Source organism: Panthera onca, chromosome F1 (genome assembly GCF_046562875.1).
Source record: "Panthera onca isolate mPanOnc1 chromosome F1, mPanOnc1 haplotype 2, whole genome shotgun sequence".
In the NCBI taxonomy this organism is placed as follows: Eukaryota; Metazoa; Chordata; class Mammalia; order Carnivora; family Felidae; genus Panthera; species Panthera onca.
In genome coordinates this window covers 71316659-71340101 of record NC_138355.1, presented here as the reverse complement: position 1 = coordinate 71340101, position 23443 = coordinate 71316659, and the positions used below count along the sequence as shown (strand labels likewise).

Genomic DNA, 23443 nt, shown 5'->3' with positions numbered 1-23443 from the left:
CTTTTTGGGGTGGGGGCCGCGGCCTCGGAAGGCCTAAGACCCCTCCGCCGCCCCGCATAAAGATGGCGGCTCCGCCTCTCCTCCCCTCCCCCCTCCCCAAAACCCCCCCTCCCGCCCCCCGCCTCTGCCGCCGCCTCCGTCACTTCCGCCCCGCCGTGGCCGAAACTGACACAAAGTAGCGGGCCGAGCCCCGGGGGAGCGGGGCTGCAGCTGGGGGCGGGAGCCCGCGGGGAGCCGAGCCGAGCGCCCCCCGCCGCAGCCCCCGGCATGGGCAGCACGGGGCGGCCGGGGCGGGCGCCGGGCGCGGCGCGCTGAGAGGTGAGGCGGGGCGGGCGGGGCGTCGCGGGGGCGAGGGTGTGGGTGCCTGGGGCTCGGGGGTCCGGGGGCCGTGCGCCCGGCGGACGATGGGGGTCCGGCGGCCTGGGGCTGGGGGTCCGGGGGCCGTGCGTCTGGCGAAGGATGGGGGTCCGGAGACCTGGGGGTCCGGGGGCCGTGCTTCTGGCGGAGGATGGGGGTCCGGGAGCCGTGCGCCTGGCAGAGGATGGGGGTCCGGGGGCCCTGCGCCTGGCAGAGGATGGGGGACCTGGGGCTGGGGGTCCGGGGGCCGTGTGTCTGGCGAAGGATGGGGGTCCGGAGACCTGGGGCTGGGGGTCCGGGGGCCGTGCGTCTGGCAGAGGATGGGGGTCCGGAGACCTGGGGCTGGGGGTCTGGGGGCCATGCGCCTGGCGGAGGGTGGGGGGCCTGGGGCTGGGGGTCCGGGGGCCTTGCGCTCTGCGGAGGATGGGGGGGCTGGGGGTCCGGAGTGCGTGCTCCCGGCGGAGGATGAGGGGCCCGGGAGGTTGGGGGTCTGGGGTGCGTGCGCCCGGCGGAGGATGGGGTGCCCGGGAGCTGGGCGCCCGGCGGAGGGTGGGGTGCTTAAGGGCGGGGGCACGGCGCAGTAACCCCGGGCCGAGGGTCTGCGCGCCCTGAGAAGGGGCTTCGGGCTGGTCTTCTGCGGGTGGAGGAGGTCTCTGTGCGTGCGGACTGCCAGGGGTGCCGTGGCGAGGGGCCCTGGGGATTAGGAGCTGGGGACCGCGTCCTGGCTTGCGTCCTTGGCGATGTAAGGTGGCAGGGTCGCCGGGGGTCTAGGATTCCTCTTCCTTCTGTTCCCCCTGACCTGCCTGCCTCCTCGGAAGGAAGGGCTCAGCCTCTCAGGGTTTGGGCTGGAAGGCAGCAGGGACCAGTCCCGCAGGAGCAGCCGTGTTCCTCCATGGATCTTGCCTTCTTCCCAGAACTGGCTATTTTTATCCCAAATGTGGCTGCAGAGGGGGCTGGGGCAGGGCGACAGGCAGGACGACGTGGCCGGTGGGCCTGATGGTTCAGGAAACCCAGGCTGTGTGAGGCTTGGGAGGAGTGAGAGGGTCCCTGTTCCAGGTCGCCACTGCTGTTCTCTCCCTATGAGCCCGCCCCTCCGCCCCCCCCCCCCTTGCCCCCTCTGGGGACGAGGTCTGGGACCAAGTCTCACTTTGGTTCCTCCCAGGGTCTGAGGCGTAAAACAACTTTCGGGCTCCGCGTGCAGTTTCCTGACTCCTAAAAGGGTGTGTGGTTCCTTTATTAATTCCTTCATAGGGTCCCAAACCCACATCTTCAGGCCGGTGGTGTTTCTTGACTGCCTCCCTTGCCGAGGGTGGGGCTGCAGCTTGTGGTGCCCACCCTTCCATCCTCCCCTTTACGCTCTCCGTCCACACCCCACCCTGCCGTGACTCATACTCCAGACTGGGTGGAGACCCTGGCCGGGGCCCCTGGAGGAGGGCTTGGCATCCCTGAACGGAGGATGAGGTTTTTCCTCCCGGGCCAGGCACCCTTGGAGGCTGGTTTGGGGGAGGGTCTGGGAGGATTTCTGCCTGATCTGGGGCTCAGATAGGGAGTCAGGGTTAGTGAAGGGACGGAGGCTGGTGTGGGCCCCCGGCTGTGGCCTGAGTCTGTAATTACAGAGGTTGGGCAGACAGGCAATTAGTATCTTTTTGGGTTGACAGGCAAGCAGGCTGTGCACAGGAGACTGGAGTCAGGGGAACGAACGGGGGGGGGGGGGGGGGGGACTTTTATCCAGACAGAGGCAGGGGTCACAAGAATGCCTGGAGCCTGGCCGGCAGTTTCCTGTGGGTCATGCTGGGTGGGGATAGGGATGAGGCTCTGTGACCCTGCCTTATAGGTCAGGCCTTTTACTTCTATAGGTGAAGGGAGGGACGGGGGAAGATGGAAGGAAGCAAGGGGCTGTGTGACTGATGCTCCCGGAACCTGCGACTCCTGCCACCCTGACTGGGCTGGACTTGTGGGGGCAACAGAGGGCGACTCCCCACCGGGGTTGGCAAGGCCCTGCTGCTGGCCCAAAAGGGCAGCTGACCCACACTGAGAGGAAGTGGCTTGGGGGCTGTGTTCAGGAAGTGAAGGCCATGCCTCTAGGGTGAGCTCCTTGGAGGAGGTGAGAATAAGCTGGGGGGTGTGAACACTAGAGGAGGTGAGAATGGGCTGGGGGGTGAGCACTAAAGGTGAGAATGGGCTGGGGGTGTGTGAGCACTAGAGGAGGTGAGAATGGGGTGGGGGTGAGCACTAGAGGAGGTGAGAATGGGCTGGGGGGGTGAGCACTAGAGGTGAGAATAGGCTGGGGGTGAGCACTAGAGGTGAGAATAGGCTGGGGGGGGTGTGAGCCCTAGAGGAGGTGAGAATGGGCTGGGGGGGGTGAGCACTGGAGGAGGTGAGAATGGGGTGGGGGTGAGCACTAGAGGAGGTGAGAACGGGCTGGGGGGGGTGAGCACTAGAGGTGAGAATAGGCTGGGGGTGAGCACTAGAGGTGAGAATAGGCTGGGGTGTGTGTGAGCCCTAGAGGAGGTGAGAATGGGCTGGGGGGTGAGCACTAGAGGTGAGAATAGGCTGGGGGTGAGCACTAGAGGTGAGAATAGGCTGGGGGGTGTGTGAGCCCTAGAGGAGGTGAGAATGGGCTGGGGGGGTGAGCACTAGAGGTGAGAATAGGCTGGGGGGTGTGTGAGCCCTAGAGGAGGTGAGAATGGGCTGGGGGGTGAGCACTGGAGGAGGTGAGAATGGGCTGGGAGGTGTGAGCACAGGAGGTGAGAATGGAGGCCCCAGTGGTGGGGGCTGGGGGGTGTAAATTTTGAGCAGGGCGGAGCTGCGGCCCGGTTTCCTGAGGCTCTGCCAGGTGTTTCCTGGCCCGGGCTCCCTCGGCCCCACCCTTGGTAGAAATTCTGCTTTCCAGTGAGCCCGGCCACCCGGAGGGCACGCGGAGGGCACCCGGCGTCCGTTCCCCTGGGATGGGTCTCCGGGGAGCTGTGCCCTCCTGTGTGGCCACTTCCTTTCCCTGTAGGTCTTGGCTTCTGTTAGGCGTCAGTCCTGACGCGCGCGCACACCCCCTTCCAGGGCCGAGGCCTGGGGGAGGCAGTGGGGGAAGGTCAGAGCTGGGGGAGGGAACCTTCCGAGGAGTGTGAAGAGGGGAATAAAGAGGTACCCCGGCTTTCTGACCTCACGCGTGTGTCACCTTCCTGCAGGGTCTCCCATGGGATTGCTGGGACCTTGCTGGGTGAAATGGCGCTGTGTGCAAAAAAGCGCCCCCCAGGTAAGACGGCGGGCGGGGGGGGGGGGGAATCGCGGGATCGTGGGGATTGGGTGTTACCATGGCTCAGGGAGCAAAGGGAACAGGGACCACTGGCTGGGTGTGAAGGAGGGTGGCTCACAGCCCCGCCCATCCTGGGGGGGGGGCGCCTAGGGGCACGAATTCTTCCCCTGGATGCCCGAGCCGGGCGCTCCTAGCGGGGTCGCGGGGGCACCTGCCCCTCGTCTCGGGAGGCTTCGTCTTGGGCCTGGGGAGCCGTGTTCCCATCTTGTCAGCGCATCGCTCCCTCGGCGCCCCCTCCCGCCGGGTTTTCCTGCGGGCGGGGGCGGGAGGAAAGCGGTTGCCCGGACGACACTGGCGGGAGGCCCCCCCCCCCCCGGGGGCGGGGCTCGGAGGCATCGCCTACGCGGCGCTGGCAGGCGCTGCCCTGCGGGCGGGGGGCGGAGCCGGGGCGCGCGGGCGACCGGGCCTGGGGGCGGCGGCGGTCGCGGGGATGGCCGGGGCTGCAGGTGGGGCGCGCGCCCGGCGGCCGGGGCTCCTGCGCCTGCCGGGGGGGCCGCCGCGTCGGCGCTGCTGAGGCCGAGGACAGACCGACAGACTGCCCGCTCTGCCCCCGTTCAAACCGGGATCATGACGGTCCCCAAGGAGATGCCCGAGAAGTGGGCCCGGGCCGGGGCGCCCCCCTCCTGGAGCAGAAAGAAGCCCTCTTGGGGGACAGGTAACGGGAGCTGCGCCTGGCGGCCGCCCGAGCCGTGCTTCCCCTCTGCGCCCTCCCGTTCGGTGCCCCCAGCCTTTCCTGGGCTTCTCCGTTCCAGACCCCGAGGTCCCTGCCGCTCCCTGGTAGGAGTCTCCGCCCGAGGGGCCCCCTCTGCGCTGCGGCAGTTCCTGGGAGTGAAGTGTCCCGGTGGGGACGGGGACAGGACGGACCGCTGAGTGGGCAGAGGATGCTGTGGTCTGAGGCTTTGCTGCAGGCGGGCTCGGAGGGGTGAGGGTTGGAGAGGGGAGGGGCAGGCTCTGGAATGCTGCCTTTGGCTCCAGCCCCGGCTGATGCGGTGTTTACTGCCCCAAGACACCCCCCCTTCTCAGCCTCTGGCCCTTGGGACAGAGGTGGGCTGGGGAACCCTTCACTGGGTGCCCCCATGTTCCGGGACCCAAACGTGCTGCCTGCAGCCCCAGGTTGGGGGATGCTCCGCATAGGTGTTGCTCAATTGTCACTTGGTTAGTGGCAACTGTGTTGTTTAAGTGCGGATGGCACAGGAAGGGTTACAGTTCGGGAACAGCCCTTCAGAGTACATCCCGTTCCTGCCTCCTTCGTCCCTGTCTTGGTCTGCATGACCCGTATCCCTGACCCCCCTTCTTCTACTTGAAGAGGAGCTTTGAAATAAGGTGATGTCATTGTGGGCCAGTCAGAAGGCGCTGCTGGTGACATGTGACAAGCAGAGGCTCCTGTAGGGGGTACACACGTGGGACCGTGGGCCGGGATGCTGCCGCAGAGGCAGAGCGGTTGTAGAGCACGGTGACCCTGTCTTGCTGTCCCCCCCCCCCCCCCCCCGCAGGTTAGGAGCATAGCAGCAGGGCCACCATGGCTGGACCTGGGGGGGGTGGGGGGGTCGGTGCTCCCAGGAGAAGGATGCTTTTTGTCTTCAGCTGCTATTTCTCTGGGGATTCCTGAGGCCATAAAGCCTAAGGTGTTAATTAAAGGGACGGGGGAGGGGACCTGAGTGCCCCTAGCAGCCTTGCCGCTGTCGGTGAGGAAGGGAGAGGGAGAGGCTGTCTTGTCCTGGGAACAAATGCCCGCAGAGCCCCGTGGCCAGGCTGGTGGTGACAGGGACCAGAGGGAAGAATTGAGGGACACCTCAGGCGTGGGATCGACTCCCTCAAACTGTGTACTGTGGAAAGAGCCACGGGCCCTCAGTGGAAGGCCCTGACGAGGCGGCCGGTAGCCCCCGCTGAGTGCCGCGTCACTCTGTTGCAGAAGAAGAGAGGAGGGCGCGAGCCAACGACCGAGAGTACAATGAGAAGTTCCAGTACGCGGTAAGTGACTAGCCGCCTGCTCCCCTCCTGCTCCCCTCCTGCGTGAAAAAGGGCAAAGGCCTGGGTTGGGGGGGCGGGGGGGGGGCGCAGGCAGCCTCCTGGCACCGCTCCACCTGCGACCGCTGAACCTAACTTCTCGCTCCTTCGCCTGTCAGCGCAGGAGGGCACGTGCAGCCCATGAGACGCCCTGGTCTCTGCCCTCTCCTCCTCCCACACCTGTGGTGGCTGGCTTTTGGGGGCAGAGGTTTGGGAAGTGCAGGGGGAGGGTGCAGCCTCCCTCTGGTTCTGGGTCATGGTGAGAAGCCGCCTTGTCATCTTCTGCCGTAGAGTAACTGCATCAAGACCTCCAAGTACAATATTCTCACCTTCCTGCCTGTCAACCTCTTCGAGCAGTTCCAGGAAGTGGCCAATACCTACTTCCTGTTCCTTCTCATTCTGCAGGTGAGTGTCCTATAGCCGACCCTCTGCAGCTCATGAAGCCGAGTAAAGTCAGGGGGAGAGAGGTCGGGTGGGAGCACTGGCGTGGATGGGGCCTCAGAGCCCTCTTGCCCTTGTAGTTGATTCCGCAGGTGTCTTCCCTGTCCTGGTTCACCACCATTGTGCCTTTGGTCCTTGTCCTCGCCATCACAGCTGTGAAAGATGCCACCGACGATTACGTGAGTCGCTCCTGTCCCCGCGCCCCTTCCTTGCCTCCGCTCCCGCCTCGCTGTCCTCCACGTCCTTGATATCTTGGCCGGGGCCGGGGGCGGAGCCAGAGCCAGGGAGGGGGTAGATCTGTGGACAGGTGCACACAAGGTGGGGGCGGCGCTCTCTGCATCCCGCAGTCCTCTCGGTCCCCGAAGGCGGGGGCGGTGTCTCACTGTCTCCGTTGTCCCGTCTTCAGTTCCGCCACAAGAGTGACAACCAGGTGAATAACCGGCAGTCTCAAGTGCTGATCGATGGAAGGTGAGTGCCTGCTGGCCACCGAGGGCCCTCGGGAGGAAGGGTCCCCCGGGACTTCCTCTAGCTCCTGACCTCTCTGCTCTGGTCACTGCTTCAGCCTCCAGCAAGAGCAGTGGATGAACGTCCGTGTTGGCGATATCATCAAACTGGAGAATAACCAGTTTGTGGCGGTAAGGGACAGGTGCCCCTCTAGGCCTACGAGGCTCTTCCCTTTGTTTTTGTTTTTGGTTTTGGTTTTGTTTTGGCAGAAAGAAGCAAGTCTTTCATGGTTTACCACTGCCTCTTAAACACCTATGGAAGGAAACTTCCTTGAGTGGGAAACTTCTTGTCCTCTTAGCGCACCTGGGCCTGACTCCTTTCTGGCCATTCATGCTTGGGACTAAGCAAACCCAGAACACTGAGGGAAGGGGGGGACCAGGGAAGCGTGCGTTGTGATGCAGGATGGTCTTCAGGCTCCTCACCAGGCTTTCTCTCCAGGCGGATCTCCTCCTCCTTTCCAGCAGTGAGCCCCATGGTCTGTGTTACATCGAGACAGCTGAGCTCGATGGGTAAGCCGGATGCCTGGTGTCACACATCTTCTGCCTCCTTAAGGGTAGGAGGCTTGTGTTTTGGAAGAGGTTCCCAGGTCTGGGATCTATACCCTTTGGAAACTTTAGGGGTTGAAGGCTCTGAGCCACTCAGTAATGTGGAGGAGGGCGATGCCCTGAGGTCAGGTGCCCCCAGGTGGAATGTGGGGGAAGGGAAGAGAACCAGGACTCAGGGATGCTGTCCTTCCAGAGAGACCAACATGAAAGTGCGGCAGGCTATTCCGGTCACCTCGGAGCTGGGGGACATCAGCAGGCTCGCCAAGTTTGACGGTGAGTGATTTGGGGGAGCGGCCTTCAGGTAGAGGACGTGAGTTGGGTTTTGAGGTTTCACCTGCACGTTTTCCTTTTTGCTGTGCTGCAGCTCCCGGGACCTGTCTTTGTCGCAGTGGTGGTCGGCGGGAGGGGGGGGTGGGGGTCAGGATGCCAGGCGGCTCTCGAGTTCATGGCCATTTCCGGGGGTCCTCAGGGCTGAAAGCTCCCTCCTGGCTCTGTATGTTGAGAGAAATTCAGTTTCTTCTTCTTCTCATTCAGCTCCAAATGATGACACGTAGTCCTTCTAACAAGAGGAGCCGTAGTGGGTGTAAGGAAAAACCACCCAGCTCCACCCTCCTTAGACGGCCAGGCACACTGTATCCGTCCGCGCTTTGTCTGTGTTCAGGCAACTGTGAGCACAGAGCGGTGGGATCCTACTGTACCCAGATCTCTACGTCCTGCCTTTGTTTCAGCTATTAAATTCGTTGTCTGTGTCTTACCGTTATTTATAGGAACGTACCTCGGTGTAGCAACTGCGTCAAGTTGCGCCATCGACGTATTGTATTCAACTGCCCCTCGACTGTTCAGTTGTTTCTAGCTTTTTGCCGCTCAAAGAATGCTTCGGTAAACTTGTGGCCTATGCCGTGCTTGCCGTAGAACACAGTCCCCAGAGTGGGACCGCTGGGCCCGAGGGTCCGTGACTTTCGATCTCCATTCATTCCTCCCCCAAAGTTGCCCGGGTCCGCGTGCTCCCGGCCGTGTGTGGCGGTACCTGTCTGGCCGCCGGCCGCCTCGCCGTCAGACTGTGGACGGCACCGGCGGTGACGGTGCTCTGCGTTCCGCTCAGGTGAGGTGGTCTGCGAGCCTCCGAACAACAAGCTGGACAAGTTCAGTGGGGCCCTTTACTGGAAGGAGAGCAAGTTCCCGCTGAGCAACCAGAACATGCTCCTGCGGGGCTGCGTGCTGCGTAACACCGAGTGGTGCTTCGGGCTGGTGGTCTTCGCAGGTGAGCCTCCTGGGGTGCAGGGGAAGAAGAGTAAGCGGTGGAGCCTCGGCCGCCCTCAGGCACGTGGGAGGCGCCTCGGGATAGCCTCTGTCTCCTCCACTCCCGTGCTGCAGTCGGGGTCCACGGGCGGGAGCCCAGGGGCAGATGGGCTGTTCGTTCCGCAGCCCCTGCCACTGCTTCCTAGGTCCTGACACTAAGCTGATGCAGAACAGCGGCAGGACGAAGTTCAAGAGAACGAGTATTGATCGCCTAATGAACACCCTGGTGCTCTGGGTGAGTCCTCACACAGGCCCCTGGCCTCCGGTGCCCGGGCCGGTGCTCCCGCCTTGCCTGCCTGGTCAGCAGTGGAGCTTTAGGTTTTGGTTTTATTTATTTATTTATTTATTTTTTTAATTTTTTTTTTTTTTTTTAACATTTATTTATTTTTGAGACAGAGACAGAACATGAACGGGGGAGGGGCAGAGAGAGAGGGAGACACAGAATTGGAAACAGGCTCCAGGCTCTGAGCCATTAGCCCAGAGCCCGACGCGGGGCTCGAACCCACAGACTGCGAGATCGTGACCTGAGCTGAAGTCGGACGCTTAACCGACTGAGCCACCCAGGCGCCCCTAGGTTTTGGTTTTAAAGCCACTGGCAGGTCAGCCACTCATGGGCAGTGTTGATTTCGGGCCCCCTTCAGGCTTGGAGGATGTTGTTTAAAAAAACCCGTAGGAACGTGTGTGAATCAAGAACTTGAAAAAAAAAAAAAAAAAAAAAAAGAACTTGAAGGGAGTAAATCACGTCTTCCCCTCTCTGGGTTCCAGTCACGGTGGTAACTTTGTGCAGCTTGTGACCTTCTGTTTGCTTTTGCCAGAGGGACAGGGAGGCCTCCGTGGGGTGGGGAGGGAGGGGAAAGAAAAAGTTCCTTTAGGCCTTTTCCCCGACTTCTAAGAGTGGAGGACCCCAAAGGAAAAGTTTCTGTTTTAGTTTTTGGCACTTCCTGAATTCTCGTCTTGTCTGGCTAGAAACTTGAGCTCCTTGCTGGGCTCTCCTCCCCTTCTGGAGCCCCTGCCCTCCTGCCAGCCTGCGAAGGCTGGGCCAGGTTCCGGTGGGCCAGGTTCTGCTCTGGCCTCAAAGGGTCTGTGGAGACCCAGCCTCTGGGAGCGTGGTTCAGCCTGTCGCACGAAGGCTCTCATCGCCCCCTGGCGGTCCTTGGGCACCTGGGTGGCTCCTGTCAGTGGATGCTGCTTTGGAAATACAGTGGTGTCAGTTTTTTCTTCTGACCACTGAAACTTTTTTATGATCCTTTTTCAGGGACTCCCAAGATTTACATTTTTATTTTTTTTAGATGTTTATTTGTTTGTTTAGAGAGAGAGAGAGAGAGGGAGGGAAGGGCAGAGAGAGGGGGAGAGAGAGAGAGAGAGAGAGAGAGAGAGAGAGAGAGAGAGAGAGAATCCCAAACAGACCCCATGCTGTCAGCACAGAGTCCAATGTGGGGCTCAATCCCATGAACCATGAGACCATGACCTGAGCTGAAATCAAGCGTCGGGTACTTAACTGACTGAGCTGCCCAGGCACTCCCCAGATTCAGACATTCAAAAGAATTTTTTACAACCTTTAGAAGATTTTCTATTCACGGTAACCTGCATCTGTGAAGACACCGTTTGCTTCCCTGATTGAAAAAGCTTTTTGGTACTCCGTATGAGATAGCGAACGTCACAGAAACTGGACGTTTTTGTTGGCTTGTGGAAGCTTAATTAGCCCAAGTAAATGGGTGGTTTCCACCAAACTGCCTCGTTACATTGGGAGCAGGTTGCTCACACCCGTTCTCGCCATCTCGGAAGGTTCCGTGGTGGCAGACTGGGGAGCTGCGCGGCTGTTGGGGCTTCCCCATCATACAGTTAAGCAAGATGTTCGGGGAGAGGCCGCGTGACGGTCACCGGTTCTGGCCGCTTCCCGCTGGAGCATGCCGCCATTTTAAAGATGTCTGAGCTTTTGAGGGTGTGGACGTGTAAGTGGTGACCTTCAGGGAGGTGCTTGATTTCGGAGGGTTCCTAAGTAGAGCCTAGCCTCTGCTTCTCATTTGTCGCCAGATTTTTGGATTCCTGGTCTGCATGGGGGTGATCCTGGCCATCGGCAACGCCATCTGGGAGCACGAGGTCGGGACGCGTTTCCAGGTCTACTTGCCCTGGGACGAGGCGGTGGACAGTGCCTTCTTCTCTGGCTTCCTCTCCTTCTGGTCCTACATCATCATCCTCAACACCGTCGTGCCCATATCGCTCTATGTCAGGTACGCACTGCTGCGCCCCGGAGTCTGCCGGGCAGCCCAGGTGGCCCCCAGGCAAACGTTTCTGTGAAGGTGAGCCCTTTGGGGGAGGAACCCAGACCTGCTGTTTGTGCCTCGAGCTTCTTGCCCTCTGATCCTCTGCGCGTGGAGCAGACTTCGCGCGGCTTCCGGCACTTTGGACCGTGTCAGAGCAAGATCCGTGTGGATTTCTTGGGCACGTGTCGTTTGCGCACCACCTTTGTACTGTGCCGCCTCCAGAGAGTGTTAGGAACGGGCCTCCTTCCGAGTGTCGGTCTGGGGAGGGAGCCATCTGAACCCTGATGGGTGCGAGGGCTGTGAAGTCAGCCTACCTGCAGGCCGGCATGGGGCGCAGCTGTGGGCGCCCTCCAGGGCGGCTGGGGGGAGGGGAGATGCCGCCCTCCCGCCGCAATGCCGTGTGGGAGGCACAGAGTCCCACAGGAGTGGGCAGGGCATCGCTCGCTGGGCAGTGGGTCGGGACACATCTGAGGAGGCGGCTGGGCCGAGGGAAGGTGGAGCCCGAGCGGGGAGGCATGCGGGCGGGACCGGGGAGTGGGTGAGAGGGCAGCCGGGGGCCCAGGGTCTCGGTCCTCACCCTGGAGGGTGTTGGCTCTGTGCCGGTAGACTTCGTAGTAAACCATCGGAAGATTCTTTACAGCGGATCCCAGGAATGCTTCGGGAAGCGCTGGCTGTCGATGGCCAGCAGCCGGACCGGGATGTAGCAGATCTCTAGGGTGTTTGAGGTGAAGAGAATGTTGACAGGGACCTGCCGGGGAGGAAGGAGTAGGAAGAGAGGAAGGAGGAAATTTCCCTTTGTTCTTCGAGCCTTGTGCTTAAGATAAGGGGACCAGAGACGCTGGGAAGGAAATACTTTCCGGGTGCTCGGGACTCTTCCCACGTGCCGTGTCTGGTTCACAGGCACCCCCAGGTAGTCCTCCCTTGCCGCCCCTCCCCCCCCCCCCCCACGGCAGTGGGAGAAGACGCGCCCTGGGGGGTAGAGTGGGGGCTTTTCTAGGTCATTGAGCGGCGGTGTGGCCACATGTAAAACGGGAACAGTCCGGTTCCACCTTCTTTGTAGGGACGCCTTGATACTCCATTGACAGGAGACACTAGACTGGAAAATAAGCTTTCGAAGGGGGTTCCTGTGAGCCCTCACGTGGACCGTGTGCTTTGCTGCCATCGCTGGTTCCTCGTTTCTGCTGAAATGCTTTCTCGTTTGCAATCTGACTCTCCCCCATGTCGGCTTGCTGTCTGGGTTTCGGATCCAGTGCCCCTGGCTGCAGCCTGAGAAAGCCGCTTGCTGAGTCAGGCTCCAGGGTGTGTTGGGGGGCGCGACCCGCTCGGTGGGGAGAAGGCCGAGAAGACACGTCCAGCCAGCTGCGCGTTTGCCGGGTAACTGGATCCTGGTCCAGCCTCGGTCGGGTCAGAAGCAGGGTTCCAGGTGTGCCCCACGCCCCGATGTGTGCTGGCCCGACGGCCGCCTCCCTGGGGCGCTGGCAGTCCGTACCCCAAAGGCAGCGCCCTGCAGGCAAGAGGACGGGGAGGACCCTGGGATGTGGAAAGCGCCCTGTCGCTCGGCATTATTTCCCCACACGGAGTGGGCGTCTGCGGCCGCCTTGCGCCCTTTCAGAGAGCCGGAGGCCTGAGCCGGGCGGAAGGAGAGGGCTCGCTGTGGGCAGTGAGCGCCAGGGCCCCCCTGTCTGTCTGTCTTCTCTTCTTTCCTCACACACTTTCTCTTGTTTTCTCCGCACGGGCTCTGTGTTACTAGCGCCGAGGTAAGAGCTCGCCGAGAGCCTGGTCCGCGGTCCCTCTCTGTCTGCCTGCACTGTGTGTCCTGCCTGCCCAGGCCCCGTGCACCTTCTTGTCCGGAGAGCGCCGGAGGGTCGGGGTCGGGGGCCGTCCTTGCCCTTCCTGCCCAGGCGTCCACTCTGTCCGTCCGTCCGTCCGTCCCCAGGTGGGGGGCTTGCGGCGAAGGCCCCTGTGGGTGGGGGCCTCCTCGGCTTCCTGCCTGAGCCTCGTGTCCTGCCCCCGCGCCCCTTGCAGCGTGGAGGTCATCCGCCTGGGCCACAGCTACTTCATCAACTGGGACAGGAAGATGTTCTGCGTGAAGAAGCAGACGCCCGCGGAGGCCCGCACCACCACCCTGAACGAGGAGCTGGGCCAGGTGGAGTACGTCTTCTCCGACAAGACGGGCACGCTCACCCAGAACGTCATGGTCTTCCACAAGTGCTCCGTCCGCGGCCGCAGCTACGGTAGGGCACGCGGCGAGGGCCTGGGGCCCCCGTCCCGCTTCCGTCCTGCTGGGTCTGGGGGGCCAGGAGAGCGTGCGCTTGGCACCCCCGGTCAGGACACGGCCGCGGAGCCCCTCCCCTGCCCTCTGCGGATGCCCTCACCCCGGTCTTGGCCCCAGGCAGGAGGGGGCTCCCCGGCTGCTTGAGGTGAAGCCCGAGACGCTGGGCGTCCGTGTGGCTCCCCGTGCTGCTGCTCAGGGCCCTTGTGAGTCTCTGGAATGTGACTGTGTCTTCGGGGCGGCCGAGCCACAGGGTGGCTGGGGACAGGGTGTGTGGGACCTGGCTCTTACAGTGAGCCCCTCTCTGCTTTCTGTAATAGCTCGGGCCCACGGCTGGCGTGTGGGGCTTGATCTGTTGTTAGGCCTGTAGGGTGACCAGCATCTGCGGGGACCGGGGAGCCCTGGCAGGAGAGCAGGTGGGGTCAGGGATGGGGGGCTCGGGGGCCGTGACCCTCAGGCCCGGGTGCCTGGAGTCAGGGGTGCGAATCTGTGTTAGTTGGCTCAGGGTTTGGGGTTGAGGGTCCCCGACGCTGTGGGGATTCTGTGCCGGCTTCTCTGCTGCTCTGAGAGAGCTCTGACCGCGTCTCTCCTTCTGTCCCGGAGTGTGTAGGGGACGTGTTTGATGTCCTGGGACACAAAGCTGAATTGGGAGAGGTAAGATCCAGCCTCCAGGTTTACTCTCCGTGCCGATTAAATACCGGTCGCCTGACCGGTAGCGGTGGGTGTAGATAGTGGGGTGCGTTCTCTGGTCAAGCAGCAGAAGCTGCTTGGAGAAACGGGTGTTTGCAGGGAGAACTGGTAGCAGAAGTGAGAGTTTTGGGGGTTCACAGTGGGCAGCATCTGGATCCTCTGGGCAGGAGACAGGGTGGGGGCAGCCCCCCCAGATGCAGCCTGAGGCTGACCCCCAGCCTCTGCTTGCTGCCCCCTTTCCTCTGCAGAGACCACAGCCCGTCGACTTCTCCTTCAATCCTCTGGCTGACAAGAAGTTCTTATTTTGGGACCCCACCCTCTTGGAGGCCGTCAAGATGGGGGACCCCCACACCCATGAGTTCTTCCGGCTCCTTTCCCTGTGTCATACCGTCATGTCGGAAGAGAAGAACGAGGGTGAGGCGGGCTGCCTCGGAGCCTCGAGTCTGTCCTGGGGCGCGGCCAGGCAGGGGTGTCCTGGCGGGACGTGTGGCTCCAGGTGGCCGCTTCCAGCGTGTGTGTCCTTCCCGCCCACACAGGAGAGCTGTACTACAAAGCCCAGTCCCCGGATGAGGGGGCCCTGGTGACCGCGGCCAGGAACTTCGGTTTCGTGTTCCGCTCTCGCACCCCCAAAACCATCACTGTCCACGAGATGGGCACCGCCGTCACCTATCAGCTGCTGGCCATCCTGGACTTCAATAATATCCGCAAGCGGATGTCGGTCGTAGGTGAGGCCGGGACGGGGGGGCGTAGGTGAGGCCGGGAGTGGACTGCTGGGGGCATGCGGGGCAGCGTCCTGGCCCGGACTGGGTAAGGTGTGCCGGGGGGTCCTCGTTCGTGTCTTGAGGCTGGGGGTCTTTGCCTGCCTGAGTCTGGGACTTTCTCCTCCTGTGGGCGTCATAGTGCGGAACCCAGAGGGGAGGATCCGACTCTACTGCAAAGGGGCTGACACCATCCTGCTGGACAGGCTCCACCCTTCTACCCAGGAGCTGCTCAACACCACCACTGACCACCTGAACGTAGGTGTGGGGAGCAGGGCCTTGGTTCTGAACTCCGTGTGCTGGGAGGGGCGGGGCCGGGGTGACCTTGGCTCCGTCCCCAGGAGTACGCAGGGGAAGGGCTGAGGACCCTGCTTCTGGCCTACAAGGACCTGGATGAAGAGTACTATGAGGAGTGGGCCCAGCGACGGCTCCAAGCCAGCCTGGCCCAGGACAGCCGGGAGGACAGGCTGGCCAGCGTGTACGAGGAGGTTGAGAGCGACATGATGGTACGGGCTGCCGCGTGGGCCGGGGGGGGGGGGGGGGGGGCCGGAGGGGGGAGTCGGGGAGGGCTCGTGCCTGGGGCTGTCCCGTCAGGGCCCCTTGTGGGATTTGCAGCTGCTGGGTGCGACGGCCATTGAGGACAGGCTGCAGCAGGGGGTTCCGGAGACCATTGCCCTCCTGACGCTGGCCAACATCAAGATCTGGGTGCTGACCGGGGACAAGCAAGGTGAGAGGCATAGGAAACTACGTCGGGAGCACCGGGCCTGTCGCGAGTCAGACCTCAGGCCGGACAGGGTGCTGACCTCGTCGGCCTCTCTGTTGGTAGAGACGGCTGTGAACATCGGCTATTCCTGCAAGATGCTGACGGACGATGTGACGGAGGTGTTCGTCGTCACCGGCCACACTGTTCTGGAAGTGCGGGAGGAGCTCAGGTAGCTGGAGGCCCGCGGCAGGCAGATGTCCCCCACTTCCAAGGCCCTGCCCCGGTCCCGGAAGCCCACAGCCGCGTTTCGACCCCCCAGGAAAGCCCGGGAGAAGATGATGGACTCACCCCACACCGTGGGGAACGGCTTCACCTGCCAGGAGAAACGTCCTTCCTCCAAGCTCACGTCTGTCCTGGAGGCTGTCGCTGGGGAGTACGCCCTGGTCATCAACGGGCACAGCCTGGTGAGCGTCCCCGTGCGTCGTGGGGGAGGCCTTCCCAGAGAGCGCTTCTCCCCGCACGGCTGCTGCGCCTGCTCTGTCTCCCCTTGTCCCTTGTTGTCACGCCCCTGACCTCACCGCAGGGCCGTGGCCTTCATGGGCTGGGAGGAGTGGCTCCCGGTCCCCCGGGGAGGACGGTGTTCTCTCAGGCTCTGTGTTGCAGGCGCACGCGTTGGAGGCAGACATGGAGCTGGAGTTCCTGGAGACGGCCTGTGCCTGCAAGGCCGTCATCTGCTGCCGCGTGACCCCCTTGCAGAAGGCACAGGTGGTGGAGCTGGTTAAGAAGCACAAGAAGGCCGTGACCCTCGCCATTGGGGACGGAGCCAACGACGTCAGCATGATCAAAAGTGAGGGTGGATGTGCAAACGGGGTGGGGGGGGGGGGTCCGCCGTTACGGGGACTCTGAACGTGTGGCCTCCGCCCCCCACCCCGTCCCCACTCGTCCCTGCAGCAGCCCACATTGGCGTGGGCATCAGCGGACAGGAGGGCATCCAGGCGGTGCTGGCCTCCGACTACTCCTTCTCCCAGTTCAAGTTCCTGCAGCGCCTCCTGCTGGTGCACGGGCGCTGGTCCTACCTGCGCATGTGCAAGTTCCTCTGCTACTTCTTCTACAAGAACTTCGCCTTCACCATGGTCCACTTCTGGTTTGGCTTCTTCTGTGGCTTCTCAGCCCAGGTAGGGGCCTGCTGCTCACCTGTCTGAGCTCCTCGGGGCACAGGCCTCCCATCCTGTCCGTCGGTCAGTCCCCGTAGGGCCCGGCTGTTGTCTGGCTCACGTCTGGTTGTCCGGGGGGGGTCCGGCTGGCTCCAGCTCAGCCGGAGCACTAGACCCTTGATCTTGGGGTCATGAGTTCAAGCCCCTCCCCCCCCACTGGGTGTGGAGCCTACTTAAAACGAAAACCAACGTTTGTCGAGGGAATAGAGACAGGTTCCAGAAAATTCCATGGGCGCCGCGTGCCGCTCAGCATCCTGTTTCTGCCTGATCTGTGCTGAAGAGAGACTACTGTTCACGCCTCTCTTGCTCTCTGCTCTCTCTGCAGACCGTCTACGACCAATATTTCATCACGCTCTACAACATCGTGTACACCTCCCTTCCGGTCCTGGCTATGGGGGTCTTCGACCAGGTCAGGAGGGCCGGGGGATCCAGCGGGGTGGGGAGGGACTGCGCGGATGGCGGCGCGTGTCCCCACTGCCTGTGGTGCCTCGGGAGGCGGCTCTCGCGCTTGGCCGCAGTGGCCCGTGACCCCCTGGGGTGCTGGACAAAGACGGGGGGGTGGGGGGGGGGAGACAGCTGGCTCGAGGTGGAGTTTCTCGGGCAAAGAATTTGGAAGGGCGGGGGCCGAGGCGCGCTGTGCCCTCGCCCGTCCTGAGGCCTCCCGGGCCTGCCCTGCAGGACGTCCCCGAGCAGCGGAGCATGGAGTACCCTAAGCTATACGAGCCGGGCCAGCTCAACCTCCTCTTCAACAAGCGGGAGTTCTTCATCTGCATCGCGCAGGGCATCTACGCATCCGTGCTCGTGTTCTTCCTCCCCTACGGGGTGTTTGCCGAGGCCGCGCGGGATGACGGCGCCCAGCTGGCCGACTATCAGTCTTTCGCAGTCACCGTGGCCACCTCGCTGGTCATCGTCGTGAGCGTGCAGGTGAGGGGGGACCCGAGCCCCGCCCCCGCTCCCGCCTTGGGGCTTGCCCTGGGCAGGGAGGGGCACGGGGGCACGCTCCGCCTGCCTGTGACCACCGCTTGCCGCAGATCGGGCTGGACACGGGCTACTGGACGGCCATCAACCACTTCTTCATCTGGGGCAGCCTGGCGGTCTACTTCGCCATTCTCTTCGCCATGCACAGCGATGGGCTCTTCCGCATGTTCCCGAACCAGTTCCGGTTCGTGGGTGAGTCCCCAGGGCTGCTGCTGGAGTCCGGGGGGGGGGGGCCAGCTGTTCCAGACTGACGGGGCGTCTGTCCAGCTCCTGTGTGCGAGGCGCTCTGCGAGGCCCTCAGAGGGCGTGACGGTGAGGAGTGGTCCCAACCAGGCCGCGCGGGGTCAGGCTCAGAGGGACGTCAGGGTCAAGCAGGGGCCGACCTCCAGGCCGGTGAGACGACTGCATGGGGTGGTCAGGGGCAGCCCCACAGAGGAGGCTGCCGTGGGTGGAGCGGAGCCCGGGCTGTGGGTTCTGACTCTAGGCCGGAATGCCGGAAGCGGAAATGGCTGGAAAGGTAGGACATCCGAGGCGTCGGGTGGATCGTCAGGCTGTCAGACGTGCTGCTGACTTACCAGGAGCTTTTTTCTGTTGTTTTTGTGAGGAAAGGGAGGGGCGTGGTGTCAAAGGGTTACTGTAGAAACAGCAGTGTGGTGGCCAGTGGCACCCGCTGTATGCCTCCCCCTCTCCCAGGTGTTGGGGGTCTGTCCGTCTGTCCATCCGGGGACATCCAGTCAGCACCCGCTGTATGCCTCCCCCTCTCGCAGGTGCTGGGGATCTTGCCTGTCCAAGGGGCATCTAGTCAGCACCTGCTGTATGCCTCCCACTCTTCCTGGTGGTGGGGGTCTGTCCGTCTGTCCATCCGGGGACATCCAGTCAGCACCCGCTGTATGCCTCCCCCTCTCCCAGGTGTTGGGGGTCTGTCCGTCTGTCCATCCGGGGACATCCAGTCAGCACCCGCTGTATGCCTCCCCCTCTCCCAGGTGTTGGGGGTCTGTCCGTCTGTCTGTCCAGGGACATCCAGTCAGCACCTGCTGTATGCCTCCCACTCTCCCGGGTGCTGGGGATTTTGTCTGTCCCGGGGGCATCTAGTCAGCACCTGCTGTAGGAATTGACAGAAACAGGCAACATCCTTTCTCTCACGGATTTCGTGTTTCAGTGAGAGACACGAGAGCTTACACATCAACAGATAAAACGTCTAGAAGTAGTAAGTTTTATGAAAACCGTAAGAGGGTGGAGAGGGACAGGGACGGTGAGGGAAGACCTTGGAGAAGGGACACCGGCACAGAGAAATGTGAATAAAGGGGGGGCAGAGCTGGGGGGAGAGAGCCAGGACGAGGAAGCCGGAAGGGAGGGGGCTTCCCCAGGGGTCCCCGCAGCAGAGGGGAGGCTGGCAGGCAGGACCTGGCTGTGTGTGTCAGGGGGTAAGAATGGGTCCAGATCGTTAAGCCCTTCTAGTTCAGGGTCAGGAGTTTGAATTATAATTGGAATATGGCCGGAGGTCAGTGGAGGGTTAGGGGCAGGGAAGCGTCAGAGACCCGATGGTTCTTTGAAGGGCGGCTCTTACTGGTTCGTGGATGACAGAGGGCAAGGGTGGAGATGGGACCAGTTAGCAAGGCTCTGGTGACCATCTGGGTGAGGGCGTGAGGGAGGCAGGCGGCCGCGGCCACCTTCCCAGGTGGACGGGGCGTCCGAGGGAGGAGTCAGGGTTGACTCGGGGCTTTTGGAGCAGCTGAGCGGGGGGTGGCATCTCCTGAGCCGGGAGGCCCTGGAGCAGGGAGTAGGGGTGGGGGTGCAGGGGGGCCGTGAGACGGCAGAAGAGGCATCCGGTAGAGGTCCGAGGTTCTGGGGAAACACGTTTGGGCGGCGGGGACGGCTCGGGAGCTGACGTGGGTTGCCCCTCGTCTGCCTGTGGCCCCCCACGTCCGCAGGCAACGCCCAGAGCAGCCTGGCCCAGCCCACCGTGTGGCTGACCATCGCGCTCACCACGGTCGTCTGCATCCTGCCTGTGGTCGCCTTTCGCTTCCTCAAGCTGAGCCTGAAGCCCGATCTCTCTGACACGGTGAGCGCCCGGCTGTCTGCTTGGGGGTGGGACCCCGTGTCAGAAAGTCCCCGGGCTCGGGTGCCCGCACTCCGGGCCGCCTGGTGGTCCCGAGAGATCCCCCGCCCTACTCTGTCCCGGGCGCTCCGGGCCCCCTCCCCGAGGAGTCCTCCCCCGACGCGGCCCCTCGCCACCCCCCCCCAGGTGCGCTACAGCCAGCTGGTGAGGAAGAAGAGGGCCCAGCACCGCTGCACGCGGAGGCCCGGCCGCACCAGCTCCCGCCGCTCGGGCTACGCCTTTGCCCACCAGGAGGGCTTCGGGGAGCTCATCATGTCCGGCAAGAACATGCGGCTCAGCTCCCTGGGGCTGGCTGGCTTCGCCACGCGCTCCGGCTCCGGCTGGATCGAGAGCCTGCGCAGGAAGAGGAGCGACAGCCCGGGCAGCCCCCCTGACAAGCCCCTGAAGGGGTGACGCTCCCCGCCCCCCCCCACCCCTCCCTGCGGATTCCGGCCCAGACAGGGCTCAGAAGCGGAACCAAAAACAGAAGGGCCCGAGGTTGGGTCCACCCCTGCCCTGCCCGGGGCCCGTGGGGAGGCTCAAATCTCTGTATTTTTTTACTCCCTCCGACCCCCACCCCAGGGGCCGAGAGCCCCTGTTCCTGAATTACACGAGAATGTATCGCCGGGAAGCCAGGGACCTGCTGGGGCCCGCGTGCCCCTCACGTCGTGTGCGTCTCTCCTTGATTTGTGTTTGTGTCTGGTTCCATTTTGTCTTTTTTATTTGGCAAGTGGAGGGGGCCTCTGAGCGACTTTTATGTTGTAGGAGAGGGGGCTGGTCCACAGGAGGGTCCCTCCCCCCCGCCCCCCAGCCACCGGGCTGCACGGGGTGGCTGGGTGGCTGGGGTGGGACCCCTGCCCGGGCCTCCAGCTGCTGGTGGGCCCTTGGGGCTGGTGGAGCACAGAGGATCTGGTCCCATCGGAGTCTCCTTCCTCACCTTGAGAGTGAAGTACTACCCCTCCCCGAGCACACGTCCCTTCCTGGGTCCTGAGTCCTGCTGGTATTGGGCTGGGGCCTTGGGAGGGTGGCCTGTCCTTCTCAGTGACGTCAAGCTGGGTGTAAGATGTTGTCCTAAAAACAAAGATTTCTTTAAATGTGGGTTTGGGTTCCCTGCAGAGTCCTGTCTTCCCTTCCTCCTCCGCCGGCATTTTCCTGCACCCGCACCCAGCCTGCGGCGGGGTCCACGCTCCTCCCTCTGGTAAACAAGGGGTCCCACCCCTCCCGCCAGTAGCCCGCGGGAGGGGGGCCCGGGCGCCTGTCCTTCCTCCCCACCGTCCACACCGCCCATCAGGCTTCTCCTGGGCTGCTTGGTACCAGTTCAGTCTTGGCAGTGGCGGGGGGGGGGGGGGGGGGGTGCTGAGGGATGGCGTGTGGCTGGAAGGGGTGTGCAACTCTCACACTCGATGTGGGCGCCTCCTGGGAGGTGCACTGGGCAGGGGGGAAAGGGCAGGGGTCCCTTCTGGCCGCACAGTTTACAAACCCAACATCATGTCTGTCTGTGTGTCTCTCAAGGTGAGAGTCTGATTTTTATACCAAAGAGGAAATGATTTTTTTTCATATTTGGTTTGTCTATATTATATAAATATATATATAAATATATATATATATATATATATATGTATGTATATATATACAGTTATATATATATTATTTTTTTGGTTCTCTCTCGTTTTTCAGGGAGGGAGGAAAGTACCAAGTTGCATTGAGCTGTAATTAAGGAACATTCTGTATAATTTATGACACATTTCTATACTTGCAAGAATTCTATCATTTTATGGACATAAGAGAAAAAATGCCTTTTTATAAAATTCCAATTTCTGAGACGTGTGTCATTTGTGTGTTTTCTAACGTTTCATCAAGGCTGGTGGTAAAAGTAAAGGCCAGCTTTCTTAGAGGAATTGAGTGGGTGGGGGCTTTGGGGAGGGCCGCGGGGTGGGGGCTGGTGGTGGGGGCTGCCGGCCGGGGGGGGGGGGGGGGCCGCTGGTGAGGAGGGCTGTTGGTGGGTCCTAGGTGCCCTCTGCAGGCTTCTGGGACCATGTGTCAGCTAGAAGGTGGGCAGACCTCGGGGACTGTGTGTGCGGCCAATGGCTGGGTGCTTAGGGCCTTGAACCATCTGCTTTTCCAAACAGCAGCCAACCGCACCTTCCTAACACATGCCAAGTGGGTGGGGAAAGAAACAGGTAAACAGTGTGAGTTGCTTTTTTTTAGCCCCTAGTTGGAGCCTTTCCCACTGGCCTGGCCCTCCAGTCTCCTGTTGTCCAGGCAGGGGCAGGAATTTGAGGTCAGCAGATAAAGTGAGCTTTCCTGCAGGGCAGGGGGAGTGGGGGAGGCCCTGGATCCCTGGGGGCCAAGTGGCGCCCCTCCCGCCCCCCCCTTCCCCTGTGACCTAACCAGCCTTCTGTCACGAGTGACAATCTTCCTCTTTTTCATTGCTAATGGGGCTGGAGGGGGGAGTGGAGACCAGATCGCTTTTCTCCTTGAGGAGAAATCGTCCAGGGTGGTGTGACCCCACAGGGCCCTGCACACACGCTGGCACCTGCCTGCAGCCTCTCCCTGGGTCCTTCCAGAATCCTGAGCCTCCGGCAACCACCCCCCCCCCTCCCCCCCCACCCCAGGACAGGGAAACGGGCCTTAATCCATTGAGGCTGGCTGGGCTCCCAGCTTCCTTGTCTGGGTCACCCTTCTGGCGACGCCCCCAGCCCCACCCCCGCCTGAGACAGACCCTCCCATGCTGTGGGTTTGGGGGGGGGGGTGGTGGGAGGGGAGAGGAGGTCCTGCTCAACCATGGAGGGACTGTCCTCCCCCTGCTCCCCAGGTGCACGTGGGGACCAGCTGCTGCCACGGCCGCCCGACACACCTTCCACCGTGTGAACCGTATGAGGCGCCTGGCGCCAGGCCCCCACTGCTCCCCCTTGACTTCCCGCTTCCTTGCACGCGCTGTGGACCTGGGCACGTGTCCCTGTTGCCACCGCTCTCCTGTCCACTCGGACTCGGCAGATGGGTCTGAGGGCGCCACGCTCCCACGGGCACCCCAAGTGCCTGGAGCCGTGTCCTCCCAGATTGCGGCCTGGGGCTCAGCCGTCCTTTCCCTGCACACAGATGGCCTCTGACCTCTGCTGCTCACTCGCTCTCCTGCCAGATCCCGGGCCACAGTCCCCTGCTCCGTGGGCAGAACAGGGCACGGCCCCCATCCAGCAGGCCCCTCTGGCTACTGGGATTTCACCTCTTTCCTCTGCCCCTTCCCTCCGACACCCTGCCTCAGCTGCCCACCCCTGGAGGGGCCTCTCTGCCTGTCCTGACCTTCCCTTCACCTGTTTCCCCGAGCTCAGCCCAACGTCCCCCCCCCACCCCACTCCCCGGCCCTTGCCCGTCTCCCACCCCCTAAATGCTTTCACTAGGGTCACCTTCGACCCTCGGCGGCTGTCCAGCGGACACTTCCAGGTCTGATCTTGCTTGCGGTCTCGTACTTGCATCTGACCTTGTTGGCCACGGTCATCACTGCTCCCTGGCTGCTCTGGGAGATCTTCCTCTGCTCTTTGCCACCAGGGCTCCTTCTTGGCTCTGAGCTCTTCTGGTTTGCTTAAGGTCCTTACGAGGCTCCGTTGAAACCCGGGGGTTTAAATGAGATCTGGGAGGGGCGCCTGGGCGGCTCAGTCAGTCGGGCGTCGCCCTCTTGATTTCCGCTCAGGTCGTGATCTCACGGTTTGTGGGTTTGAGCCCCGCGTTGGGCTCTGTGCTGGCAGCGTGGAGCCCGCTTGGGATTCTCTCTCTCTCAAAATAAATGAACAGTTGACATAAACAAGTAAAAATAAGTGAGATTTGGGATTGTCCCTATCATTCACCTACGGACTGGACTTCTTTCCCCGCCCCCCACACTCTAGGCCTTTGTATCTGACCGACCCTCAGGCGTCTCCTCTCCGATGACCCGCCAGCCGCTCACATCCAGCATGTCCCAGATCGAATGTTATTTTCCTCATCCGCTCCTCCTGCTGGGTCCCACACT

At 62.4% G+C, this 23443-nt stretch overlaps 1 protein-coding gene across 5 annotated transcripts; it reads left to right on the top strand.

The window, feature by feature from the left end:
- The first annotated feature begins 135 nt into the window (after positions 1–135).
- Positions 136–21261, top strand: ATP8B2 (ATPase phospholipid transporting 8B2). 5 transcript variants are annotated; one of them, XM_078440970.2, is made up of 28 exons: positions 136–318; positions 3540–3607; positions 5580–5638; positions 5966–6079; positions 6196–6294; positions 6522–6583; positions 6678–6750; positions 7058–7128; positions 7358–7437; positions 8267–8425; positions 8610–8698; positions 10498–10694; positions 12753–12961; positions 13610–13653; positions 13938–14103; positions 14226–14414; positions 14590–14705; positions 14789–14953; positions 15063–15174; positions 15274–15379; positions 15470–15614; positions 15814–15997; positions 16102–16325; positions 16690–16773; positions 17043–17288; positions 17396–17534; positions 19274–19404; positions 19588–21261. In XM_078440970.2, the coding sequence occupies exons 2-28, from the start codon at positions 3577–3579 to the stop codon at positions 19852–19854; spliced, it is 3561 nt and encodes a 1186-aa protein (XP_078297096.1). In that variant the 5' UTR covers positions 136–318; positions 3540–3576; the 3' UTR covers positions 19855–21261. The 5 variants fall into 5 exon arrangements, with proteins under 5 accessions (XP_078297096.1, XP_078297097.1, XP_078297095.1 ...); XM_078440971.2 differs by lacking the exon at positions 136–318 and adding an exon at positions 3243–3354; XM_078440969.2 differs by lacking the exons at positions 136–318; positions 3540–3607 and adding an exon at positions 4063–4322 and having other exon boundaries at positions 14834–14953.
- The last annotated feature ends 2182 nt before the right edge of the window (positions 21262–23443 follow it).

Bases quoted from the DNA above. Each gene is read 5' to 3' on its own strand.
- ATP8B2 (XM_078440968.2), top strand. From the start codon at position 4,235: ATGACGGTCCCCAAGGAGATGCCCGAGAAGTGGGCCCGGGCCGGGGCG. The intron at 5,639-5,965 runs GTAAGTGACTAG...CTTCTGCCGTAG, and splicing joins ATGAGAAGTTCCAGTACGCG to AGTAACTGCATCAAGACCTC. The intron at 8,699-10,497 runs GTGAGTCCTCAC...ATTTGTCGCCAG, and splicing joins TGAACACCCTGGTGCTCTGG to ATTTTTGGATTCCTGGTCTG.